This window comes from Rhinolophus ferrumequinum, chromosome 22 (genome assembly GCF_004115265.2).
Source record: "Rhinolophus ferrumequinum isolate MPI-CBG mRhiFer1 chromosome 22, mRhiFer1_v1.p, whole genome shotgun sequence".
Taxonomy (NCBI): domain Eukaryota; kingdom Metazoa; phylum Chordata; class Mammalia; order Chiroptera; family Rhinolophidae; genus Rhinolophus; species Rhinolophus ferrumequinum.
In genome coordinates, this window is record NC_046305.1 from 8,359,471 (window position 1) to 8,371,685 (window position 12,215).

General features: G+C 39.9%; 1 protein-coding gene across 1 annotated transcript; it reads right to left on the minus strand.

Moving 5' to 3' along the window:
- Positions 1–1,070: 1,070 nt before the first annotated feature.
- On the minus strand, positions 1,071–11,766 carry TNFSF18 (TNF superfamily member 18). The gene is made up of 3 exons (XM_033093146.1): positions 11,574–11,766; positions 4,957–4,987; positions 1,071–2,826 (listed from the first exon to the last, which is right to left on the minus strand). The coding sequence occupies exons 1-3, from the start codon at positions 11,730–11,732 to the stop codon at positions 2,480–2,482; spliced, it is 537 nt and encodes a 178-aa protein (XP_032949037.1). The 5' UTR covers positions 11,733–11,766; the 3' UTR covers positions 1,071–2,479.
- Between the last annotated feature and the right edge of the window lie 449 nt (positions 11,767–12,215).

A 12,215-nucleotide genomic window follows, 5' to 3' on the forward strand; every position in this document is an offset into this window, starting at 1 on the left:
AATCACTACCACAGGAGGCTTTTGCTGGAAATATGACAATTTCACTTTCTCCCTTGCCTGCCTTGATTGTTCTGGGAATGAGGCAAGAACAAAGAGGAGTCATTAAGAAGGCAAGTTTTACAAACAGTGGTGTGCTGGTGAGTGGGCTCTCCAAAACAGAAAGGCCCCGATTTGTAGTGTTTGCCAATTCCCATGGTGTAAAAAGCCCCACCATGGTCAATTTCAAGGATGGCTGTGTTTAAAAACCTGATTGAAAATCTTGCAAAAACTTAGCCATCAGCTCCTCTCATGAGGCAGTGCAGCCCACTCCATCACATGGCTGCTTATAACTTAACAAAGATCAAGCCCGCCAAGTTTCCATAAATGTATGTGGTATAACTTTAATTTCCTGAGAAGATATACATATGCAAGAGGAACAAGGCATTGATTGAAGTCTTCGGCTCTACCGATGTTTCAAAACATTAAGAAACTTGGCCTCACTATTCATGGTAACCAAGACATGGAAGCAACCGAAGTTTCCTTCAATAGATGATTGAATAAAGCAGATGTGATATATAGTACACACACACACACACACACACACACACACACACACACACACACACACATACCTACATACAGTGGAATATTACTCAGCCATTAGAAAAGATGACATACTGCTATTTGCAACAACATCGAGAACCACATGATTTCACTCATGTGAGATATAAAACTGAAAGCAACAAACGAGCAAGACCAACAAACAAAAACTCACAGACAGAGACAACAGTATAATGGTTACCAGAGGGAAAGGGAATGGAGAAGGTAAAAAAGGGTAAATGGGATCAAATATATGGAGACTCGCATCCAGCGCAACACAGGCAGTGAGCAAACGAGACTAAAGGATATCTGACTTTGGGTAGTGAACACACAGTGCAATATAGAGATGATATATTATAGAAGTGTATACTTTAAATCTATATAATTTTATTGAAAAATGTAACCAATAAATTGCATTTAAAAAGTACAAAAAAGGAAGAAACTTGGTTTCAAGCTTAGCCTGCTCCCAAGCAATTTTTTGTTGCACACAATACATATATTTTTAAATTAGCGTTATATGTGATACTATTAATTAACATAATGTAGCTTTTTACAAATATCCATAAATATTTTAAATTGGGTTAACATGTAATCATATTAGATAGAACAAGAACCCGCAAGCAGCTTATTAATTTAACAGAGTCCAAATCTTAGTAGCCTGTTATTGAATTGAATTTGTAGAAGTTAACACATTTGACCTCTGCCAAGTGAGGAAGGAATTTGGTTGGAGTAAGTCCTGAGAAACACCCATGTGCTCCCTGCTCCAGGCAGGGAAAAGAGAAGAAATTTGCTGAGAAAGGAGAGATCTGTTGTGGTTTCTCTCCACCCACGTTGGGCTGAAAGGGAGTACGCCTCCTGAAAACTGAACCTGCTGAACTTTCTAGATGTATAATATATAAAGTGGGAAGTCCATCGACCCCATCAATCACTAGTTCTGTGGGTGGAGGCAGGTTATCTATGCTCCATCTGCCTCCATATTCTCATTGTTAAAATTGTGCTCCAAGTACCTGCCCCATTAACGTTACGGAGTTGCCATGTGATAATGTGGAAACACTTTGTAAACTCTGGAGAGCTAGCTACAAATAGGAAATCCTTCCATTGACATTATACAGCACTGGTAGTACCAATTTCTGGGGTGAGATCTTGTGATTCCTAATGCTTACTCTGTCTTTACCACTGATAGTGTTTAGACCCACAAACAATGAGTTGTCGTAAAGCCCTATGTGAAGGTTCAAAATGACCCGTTCGACCTACTGGCTTTCTAAAGCACCCTGCATCCTGAGTATGATGAAATCCAGGGAAATTCCCAAATAAAGTGCATTCCATCCCATGCCACCTGGGCCTGGGCCCCAATAGCTCCCGAGAGTGTTCTCCATCCTCTAATATCATCGCATCTGAAGTGGAGTGTGGTTCGCATATCTGTGGGCATCCTACCAGTCTCACTACTTTTTATTAGGAGGGTCTCAGAAGATGGGAGTATGGGAAGAGTAAAGGGAAACAACTCAAGAATTTGAGAGCAAGGCAGGATGACGGTCCAGGATTGTTTTGCATACAGGTAAGACTCTCACGGGAAGAAGACCTGATTTTCCTACCCATGGATTCAACGATTAGACAAAGACTCTTGGAGAAGCTCTGTCCTCTAGCCACCCATATTCATTTTATCATGGATTGGTAGTGTCTTTGTCAACCCAGTGTCTGGGGTAACCAAATGTCATTGGCCCTTCCTCCGAGTCTCTTTCGAACAAGAATGAGAGAGGAAAATTCACATGCAGAAGAGTTCTGTTTGTTGTGTTGATTTGTGCACCCAGACAAACTGTAGGCCTTGAAAATCTGCCTCCTCCAAACCCCAGTTCAGCATCTCTGCATAGGCTGAAGAGGATGAGGAGACCAATTCAAGACTCTAGGAAATGAATTGAGGGTTTGCTATCAGGAAGATCCCCCAGTATGTATTATTTTTTAGAACCTGATGTTCAGAGTTGAACATCAAGTCTATTGTATCTCCAGCATGTAATTCATAAGTCCCTCCTACATTTTGGATGGCAGCGTTGTTTGTTAGAGTTTGTATGATGCCTTCGTTTTTATATAGCCGCACCTCAAAGGGAGCTGGTTCGTTGTAGGTTGTATTAGGCGCCACCTGGACATAAATTAAATACAAGCCACTCTGACGTATCTTCAGCTTCCAATCAGCTATCTCATCCACGCAAGGAGGCTCATGAGATGTCGTTTGCCATTTTGAAGGTAATGGTCCTGTAAGAAATTTACAAGGGAGGAAAACATGGAGAGCATAGTTAGTTAGTTATGTCGTCCTCTTCTTGACTGTAGTACTTTCCCACTTACAAGTTGTTTCTTTACCTGGTCTGTGCTATTAATAGTTCTCGCCGACCACAATTTGAATATATTAAGTATCTATCTATTCCTTGTTTTAGAGAAATTGCAAATCCTAAGGGTTATCGCTTGCTTGGAGAACTCTAAGAAAATGGATTTAGAATAGAAAAATGGGTCAAGTTTTAGGTGGCACTACATCTGTTGTCAATGAATATTTGCGAAAGGAAAGGAAAGAAGAGGAAAGGAGAAGAAAAGAGAGGAAAGGAGAGGAAAGGAGAGGGAGGGAGAGGGAGGGAGAGAGAATCACACACCAGGATTGTGGTAACGGTTGGTGGTCCAGGATGTGTATTCATGCTTTTCTATGTAAATGCTATTTACTATGTATCACTTCATCAATGAGACTTTCTCATTAATCTGTATAAAATAGTGCTCCCCTCAATCTCTCTCTTTACCTTGCTTTAGTTTTCTCTGTAGATGGTATCACCAGCCTAGCATTTTATAAATGAAGTTGTTCATTTGCTTATTGTCTATCTATTACCAACTTGAATATAAAATCTTCGAGGACAAATACTTCTCTATTTTGTTCATTGCTATATGTTCAGCACCTAAAAGAGTTCCTGGTACCTAGTAGGTGCTCAATAAATATTTCTTGACTAAGTGATACGTCCATGTTCCTGAATTAGATCCATTGTGTCTAAATTGTGGCTTTTCTCATTGGTTTATGGGTATGTATCATTCAAGATCCACTTGGGATGATTATCCAAACCCTCTCAAAATAGTAACTGGTAAATTCATGAGTTTATAAATGGAAATTATTTCACTGTTTAAATATAAGTATCCCTAGCTTACTGCTGTCATAGGGGTTGGGGAAAAGGTCAAGACTTAGTCACTTATTTTCATAGATATATATAGAATTAACATATTTTCCTAATGTTAATTGTTTGTACACAGTTGTGTGATTTCAGAGCCCCAGGAAGTGTTTTTACCATCCCAAAAAGTTATCTGGCCTGTTCTCTAATTCTCCATAATTTTTGTTATGGGGGCAAAGTCTTTATCCCATAATTAGAAGGAACCCTTGATAAGAGAATAACCTGGAGAAGGGAACACATTGACTTCTTATTTATCTATAAATGGCTGCTATAAGGCTATGAGCATAGATTCTGAAGGAGAATAAAGGAGCGATCACTAAAGGAAGAAATGAAGTCTTCCTCTACCTCTGGTGATCCCAGGGCCCAGTAAATTTCTTCTTGCTTGACACATAATAGTGAGTAGGCAAGTCACCAGGAAGACGGGCCACTGGTTCTCTTATTTAATTCTGTAATAAGGGCCACTCAAAGACCACCTTAGCATGACTCAACTTTTACCACATCAGGAGGGAATTTCAAACATATCATGAATTCTGCTCCATTCAATAGAAAAGCAAAAACATATCACAGAGGCAAAGACAAGTAAAAAGAGATTCCCTAATCCCCCACAAGCATGGAAAGCCAGGCGATTTGAGGTATAAAGGAAAACAGGGGTTGCCGTTAACTCTAGAAATATTCTGCTCTCAGCTGAAAATGGGTTTGCCCTGAGATCTGTAAACAACCCAAAATGTATTTATTTCCAATTGTGTAGGCATGCTAAGAAACACCCTAAGACTCAGTTTAATTGTAAACTTGAGTGTGTTTTATAAGCAAATACCAGGGCACTATAGGGGAAAGTAACTAAGAAGCTAAGAAGAGAGGAGAGAGGAAGTAGCCATCCTGTCAACTCTCATTCCTCTTCTGTACATTTAGAAACAAATATGGCAGCCCCCACCGCCCATACTCGACTAGACACTGGTAGTAGTGGTGTAACCTTGAACGTAAGCATCATCAGGGGGTGGGCTGGTCTGTCTGGTTGACCTCTGAAGCCTCAGCTCCTAGGCCAGTTCTTGACCCATGATAAGCAGTTAGAAATAGTAGCTGAAGAAGTAATAAAATAAAGGCTTCCTTAACAGCACTGGAACTTACCTTCTTGCATCAAATACTGAGAAAAGTCAAAAGGAGGCATGCAAGACAGGTTACTCACCAAATTTAGCTGCACAGTGTTCATTGACAGTCTGTAGGGAAAGAAAAAAAGAAAAAAATGGTCAGGATGATGACAGTGTCACAACTTTCTTCACTGGTTTTGTTTAGAGATTCAGATTCCTGAAGCAAACTTCTTTTCTTAGTCATAAAAAAAGAATTCCTCCCCCCACCTTGTCTGGTCTCTCTCCAATTCCCTTTCTAGGTAGCTGGCTCTGTCCTCTATGTTTCATTACCGGCTACCATTTTGAGCCTTCTCGGTAAAAGTTAAGGTCTCATTCCATCCATGTAACCTCCACTCATAGGATAGCTGTTTGATCTTGGACTCTCCTCTGCCAGGGCTATAGAAATTTTCTATAAACAGTGCTCTCCACACCGCAGTGACTGCACAAGGTGATCCGTTGGCATGTGAGAAGAATATAATACAATTTCTATTTATGTTTATTTTTATTCTAAGTAATAAGCAATTAAGCTATAGAAATATTTACAACTCAGGTTGATAAAGCCACCTTATTTCAAACAATCACGTGTCATATACAATAACTCAGATACCCTGAGGAGAGTTCAATTTCAAACTATTGCAACATACCACAGTTTACATGCTACAAGGAGCCATCAATGTAGTTAATTTTATAAATACAAGTATTTAAATGCAAAGGGTTTTAAATACTTGTAGTAAGATAAGGTATAACCGCAAAAACATTTTGTACTGCGTAAAGTTTACTTGCAGGAAAGTGCTTAAGAGACTTCTTGAATTTGAAGACATTGCGCATTTTTCTCTTATAGGATTTCTCTGTCTGCTATGCCAGGAATAAATTAAAAGGATACAGAGGCAAAATCAGTGACACCAGCTAAGAGATCATTGTAATCCTCTAGGCAGGAAAGCGTGGTGTCTCTGACCAAGGTCCTAGAGGTGGAAATGGTGCTAAGTGATTGGCAATGGTGCTAAGCGATTGGAAATGGCACCAACAGGAGTCCTGACATGGATATGGATGAGCACATGAGAAGAAACAAAGATGACTCCAAGATTTGGGGGCATGAGTAATTGGAAAGGCAAAGTTGTTAATCACTGAAATTAACAACTTTGAAATGAACAAGACCCAAGAGGAGTAAAGTGGAAGGGAAGAAGGAATCATGCGTTCATTCCGGGACATGTCAAGTGTGTGAAGCTTGTTAGATATCCGGATAGGAGAGTCAAGTAGCCATTGGATCTACGAGGATGGAAGTTAAGGAGTCCTGATGACACAAATTTGGAGTCTTCAGCTTCTGTGTGATGCTGTAAGGCGTGAGATCATTAAGCCAGGTATGTATGTAAGGAGTACTTCCCAGTGTTCAGAGGTCAGGGAATGAGGATAAAACCAGCGAAGGAGAATAAGAAGGGAAGTCCAGTGAGTCAGAAAGGAAACAAAGAGAGTGTGATATTTGGAAACCAAGAGAAGAAAGGATTTTAGGGAAGAGGAGTGATGAGCTATGTCAAATGCTGTTGATGGGTCAGAGAAGACAGAGAATTGACCGATGGTGGTCATTGGGGTTCTTGACAAAAGTACTTTCTGTGATGTGATGGGGACAGAAGCTTTATAGGAATGGATTTAAGAGTATAGGAGAAAAGGGAAATTGGAGGCGTGTTGCCGTAAGGGAGAACAGAAAACTTGAGTGGATCCTGGATGGGGAGAAGAGGTCCAAGAGATTTGTTTGTTTGTTTTAATGTGAGAGAAATGACAACATGGTTATCTGTTGCTGTTTGATGGAGATGCTTCAGTCAAGTGGAGAGGAGTAACATGTGAGAAGTAGGAGATCTTGGTTGGGGTAATGTCCCTGAGAACGTAAGAGGGGACAGAATGTCATTCATGGGTGGTGGCCTTAGATAGGTGCAGGAACAATTCATACATAGTGACAAGAGGAAAACACAATATATGTGGGCAGGTGAGTGGTAGATATGGTGGGGAGCTTGGAAACTTCTTCCCTGCCTGCTGCTGTTTGTCACAGAACCGGGAGGCAAGGTATCAGGTGAGGGAATGGGAAAGAGGCGTTAGATGTTTAAAGCGAAGTCAAAGGAATGAAATAGTCTAATGGAGAAATAATAGAATGGAAAAATTATAAGTTGTCCACAGAGCTATGTTGAAGTCCCTGTTGAAATTAGTGGTCATAAATTTAAAGTGAGACCTTTCAACAAAGTTGTTTTCCTCCGCCACATTCAACTGTGAAAGACACAGAGCGATTGGATTTAGTCAGTGTTGAAAATTTTCCAGGATTAAGTTTTTGCTATTAGACTATAATAAAGAAAGAGAGAAACGAGTGAGTGGGTTCATAAACCATGGAATTTAAAGTGTGTAAGGAAAGAAGGAAAGGTATGAATTGAGTGAGGGACAATATCATTTTAATGTAAACAAAATAAAAACTTTTCACCATTGAATGAGGGATTAAAAATTCAGTGTCATAACCTGGTCAGCGCACTCAAAGGTGCATTCTTCCATTTTGATCTACATTTCCTTGTGAGGTAATTTTTCAGTTATGGCTGTCAAAACTATGAATCCAGGTAAATTAACTCAGAATATAGCCTTCAAATTAGGGTATCACAAATTGTTAAACTAAGATAAAAAAATACAAGCAATATATTTATGTTTCTCTACTAAATTACTCTACTACAATATTATTTCAATTATTTTCGAAATGTGGGTTATATACTAATATATTCTATAAAATGTAATATTTTGGTAAAAAGCAAAATGGATTTGCACTGTGAATAAGCTACATTAAGCATATTATTTGATTCACCCTTGTAAACTGTGTATCTTTTAAATATGCATAATATTAGGCCTTGGATATAATTTATAATAGTGTATGGATTGGGATTGGAATTAAAAACATTTTGATTTCAATAAGGGGGTGCAATCAAAAAGTTTGGAAGCCACTATGCTTAGGATAAATCGCTGGATTCCTGTCATTGTTTTGTTCTTGCGATTTATTTCATCCTCATTTGGGGGTTTCTTAGATGTTGAAATTCCATTTGGTTTTGCCCATGGTAGGCATGTGACAGGGAGTCCCTTAACTTCAATTTCCTCATTTATCAAATGAGGGAAATAATAGCACCTAAGCTCATTGAAATTGGCTATGGTTTAAATTAGCTAATTCTTATGAAAGGCTTCGGCCAGGTGTTCCGTCAGGTCCTGCTCATGAGCTATGAGCTGTCGTGGTAATGATGCTGATTGTAATGAAGAACTGAATAAAACTGGAAGCACCAACATTCTCAACATTATACTAGCGTTGTAACCAAGAGAAACAAATGCAATTTATGGTCTTTGCCTCTGAAGAAGGTTATAGTCTTTCTAGAAAGACATGATTGCACACAGAAAGCAACTGAGTAACTATCTAAATATAAATGAGTACCAAACTACGAGCCACAGATAATATCTGTGCTGTCTGCTCTCACGCACAGCGTGTGGCGAGACCTAGGACCATAGACGAATTGCCAGAGACAGAAATCCTGGATCGGGTACTGTGGGCAGCTGGAATGTCTACTTCCAGCTACGGAACCCACCATTGTGATAGTCTCTCATGACTGCCACAAACGAAAAATCTCTTGTCATCACAAAAATCATATTTGGCCCTGAGGGATAGTCTTTGGTTGAGGAGACGAACACGATAAGCAAGGAATGCCCACATTAAAGCTTTTCTAATTTATCTTCACGGTAATAACTGGTGCCAATGTTAATCACTGCCCTCTACGGAGAGCTTAGGCCGGCTCAGGCTCTGTACTAGCTCATGCATCCTTACTGAAAGTCTATGCAATAAGAATGAGCGTGTTCCCTGGCGATGAGCCAGTGACACGGGAGGAAGTAAGTAAATAGCCCAAGGTCATGCAGCTGATACGAGGCAGGCTGAAATCCAAAGGGAGCCCATCTGACTCACCAGTCTCACCCCTACACCACTCTCTGGGACAATTTCTATTTATAGTTCTGGTGATGTTTGGAAGGAGTAAATACCACTTATGAAGAAGCCTATGGGACTTTCGGTTTGATTTAGTTTGGTTCATTTTTGCTTAGAAGGATCAGTTGATCTTGTAACCCCATTTGGTTTAAGCCAAGATTTATATAGTTGGCTTCAAATGGCCAAAAATTACTACCTAATGCTTTCTCCAAACCAACGCTAGTTAGATCAGAATCTACTCTGGTTTAAAGTACAGGCACAGCTTCCCCTTTTGGAAGTATCCTTCATTTCATTGAAGTAGGGGACTCTCCTGAACTTTAGGGACAGCTTCTATGAGATTATTTTCACTGAGCAGTAGACCTCAGAGTCGATCCTTTTGGTTGAATGTCTTCTGAAAGAAGCGGGAGGGGAAAAGAAAAAAATTTTCTCCCAAGGAAAATTCTGTTGGTCTAGAAGGAGCCAGTCTTCCTGTCTAAAGCTTGTGAGTTAGTGCCTAGAGAAGCTGCGACATGGGACTCTGTGTATAAAATTAGAGTGAAGATGAAAAGAACGTAAACTCCAAGGTTCATGAGAACGTGGAAGCAGCCTCCGAATGACTCACCATCCACTAGCCACTCAGCCGTCTTTTCCAAAGACACTTATTTGTGGTCAGTAGGAAAAAGGGAAGTGCAGGCAAGTGGAAAGTGTCCTTGTGTTGTCAGCCAGGCCACTGGCTTTTTGCATAGGAAATGTACCTCCCTGGTGTCCTGTCAGAATAATATCCTGAAAACCTTTCAAGCATGCACAAATTTGGAACAAGCTCAGGGCTATTGCTTTCAAGGCAGAACCTTTCATTGAGAAGCTGCATGTTGTCTGGGAGAGAGAATCCGGAATCAGAGCTCACACACCGGGGGCTGATCAAGTCCAATTCTGCCAACAGGTGTCCTCGATGCCTCTAATTACTAGACCTCCTCTTTCCCTTTGAAGAGCCACTGTGTGCCTTTGAGAAAGGCATTTCCCTCCTCTTGTGGGCATCGGTTCCCCATTCATGTACAGGAATGGGTGATAGCTGTAATACATCCTATGTTCTTGGGGTCATCTGGCTAATGAGACTTGAGGTGGTTTTTAGAAGGAAAAAGCACTTCCGATTTTAAGCTGTTGCTATCCTCACCCTTCTCCTTCTTCAGAAATCTAAACACTTGGAACTCCTGACAATTCTTTTCTTTCTGCTCAGTTTCACTGCTCCAGAAAGCTCAGACTTCTGCTTGATGCATTCTTTGAGAGAGTGGAGACATGGTTAGAAATATTTCTTTGTGTGTGTGTGTGTGTGTGTGTGTGTGTGTATGTGTGTGTGTACCATAATATATATAATATATATATGCATATATATGTACATATATGTATACACATATATGTATATATAATATATATATTACAGTATATATTATATTTGTTATATATTATATATGCATTATATTACATAAAATGTATATATAATATATCTCCTTGTATATGCTTATTGAATACAAATTAATGGGCTACCATGTAAAACTTTGGCGAAAGCTACCCTTGCCTCAGCTCAACACCAGCAACTACAGTGTACTGCCTGCTCCGCATTTTTTCTTCAGTTGCTTCGAATACCTCAAGTAGTAGGACTGTATCTGTGAAATCTTTGCTGGCTAATCCCCTTAGAAAGTGTTTTCGCAGTCCCTGAGTTCATTCCATAGCCCTTTCTTTGATGGGCGTGTACTGCCCTATTCTCCTCAAAGGCTCAGAATCTTCAAACATGCCCAGTGATGAGCCAAATCCTAAATTACATCAAACATTTCTTATTTTCTTTTTGGTCAGTGCTATGCAGTCAACAGTCAGAAAAACTAATAAGAAGTTTTTATGTATTTCCAAATATCTCCATTTTCTTTGCTAGACCCACAACTTGGACTGGAACTCAATGGGAAATTCCTGATAAGCTTCAGGGGCTTCCCGAGTAGGAGTGTGCTTCACCCTTCCTCCATGAAGCCCTCCCTGATCACCTAGGCCCAAAGTCATTGCCCCCTCTTTGAACTTCTAAAGCATTCAGGTTCTTAGATGAATAATTAACCACTGTTGAAGCTAGAAGGGACATTATCATGAATAAATTCATTCTCCTACCACCATTTTTTCAGACGAAGAAACAGAGCCAGGAAGATGAAATATCGTTCTCAAATTTATGCAGCCAGTAATTGGGATACCTAGAACCAGAGTCCAGATCAGATCTTACTCCTAATTCGGTGCTATTTCGCTCCTCAAAGATACACTAACCACCTGCCGCTCATCTTATTCTGTCTTCTGGTATCTCCTTATGTCTTTTTTCTCAATAAGACTATAGCTTGCATCTCATTCCTTGAGAGCAACCATCATGTTTTACACCTCTTTATTCCACCAAGAGGGTTTATTTAGCAAAGTTCCAGAAAGGACAAAAATACTCCATACACATCTGTCAAGCAGCTGCTTTAATTAAGTGATTCAGTTCTGCCACTGACATTCAGCATTTTCTAATCTCTCTCATTTCAAAGCACTTAGATAAGCCCCCAAAAGCCATATGCCACGACGACATTGAAATTATATTGACGTTTTTTGTACTCACATGTCTCCTCCAACCAGCTCTGACAATGTCAATAACTAGACTTACAAACAGGATTATAATAAGTAGCAAGCTTAGGTGCTATTGGCTCTTACCTTGAATGGGAGAAGAGTAAAGACCAGTGTGCTGAAGGAGCAAAGCAATAGGAAAAAAATGATTGTGGAGTAGAGGATCCATGGCTTCCAGGATGTTCTCTGTGCTCCTGGAGGACTTGAATGGTGTAAAGCCATATTCTCCATGTGTCTCAAACTCATTCTCTGCAGGGAGGAGAGCTGTGGAGAACAGAAATTCACAAATGATGGCCAAGTGATGCAACAAGTCGGTTTTGTAGTATGGTAATCAGTAGTGGGTGTAAGAGGCGGGGTTTTCCTTCTGATTCTGTGTTGGATAACGATACTTCTAGGATAAGTGCTGAGTCTCATTTGATACCAGGCCAAAGGCTAAGAGCCAACACAAACACAGAGGATTAAAAAAAAAAAAAACACAAGGGAAGGTCGGAAGGAAAAAAAATCTTTTCCGAAGCTAGAGGAAGTGCAGCATTACAAATTATTTCCAGATAAGAAAATTACTTTTTATAAGAAGAACTAAAGCTCAAATAAAGCCCTATCATACTTTGTGTATGTGTGAGGCTGGGGGGTGGAGAACTAGGAAGGCTACAATGCACGGTTTACAAAAAAATAGTTTCATTAATTTCTAGGATATAAAATATGTTCATTCTGAGAGTCTCTACAAAACAC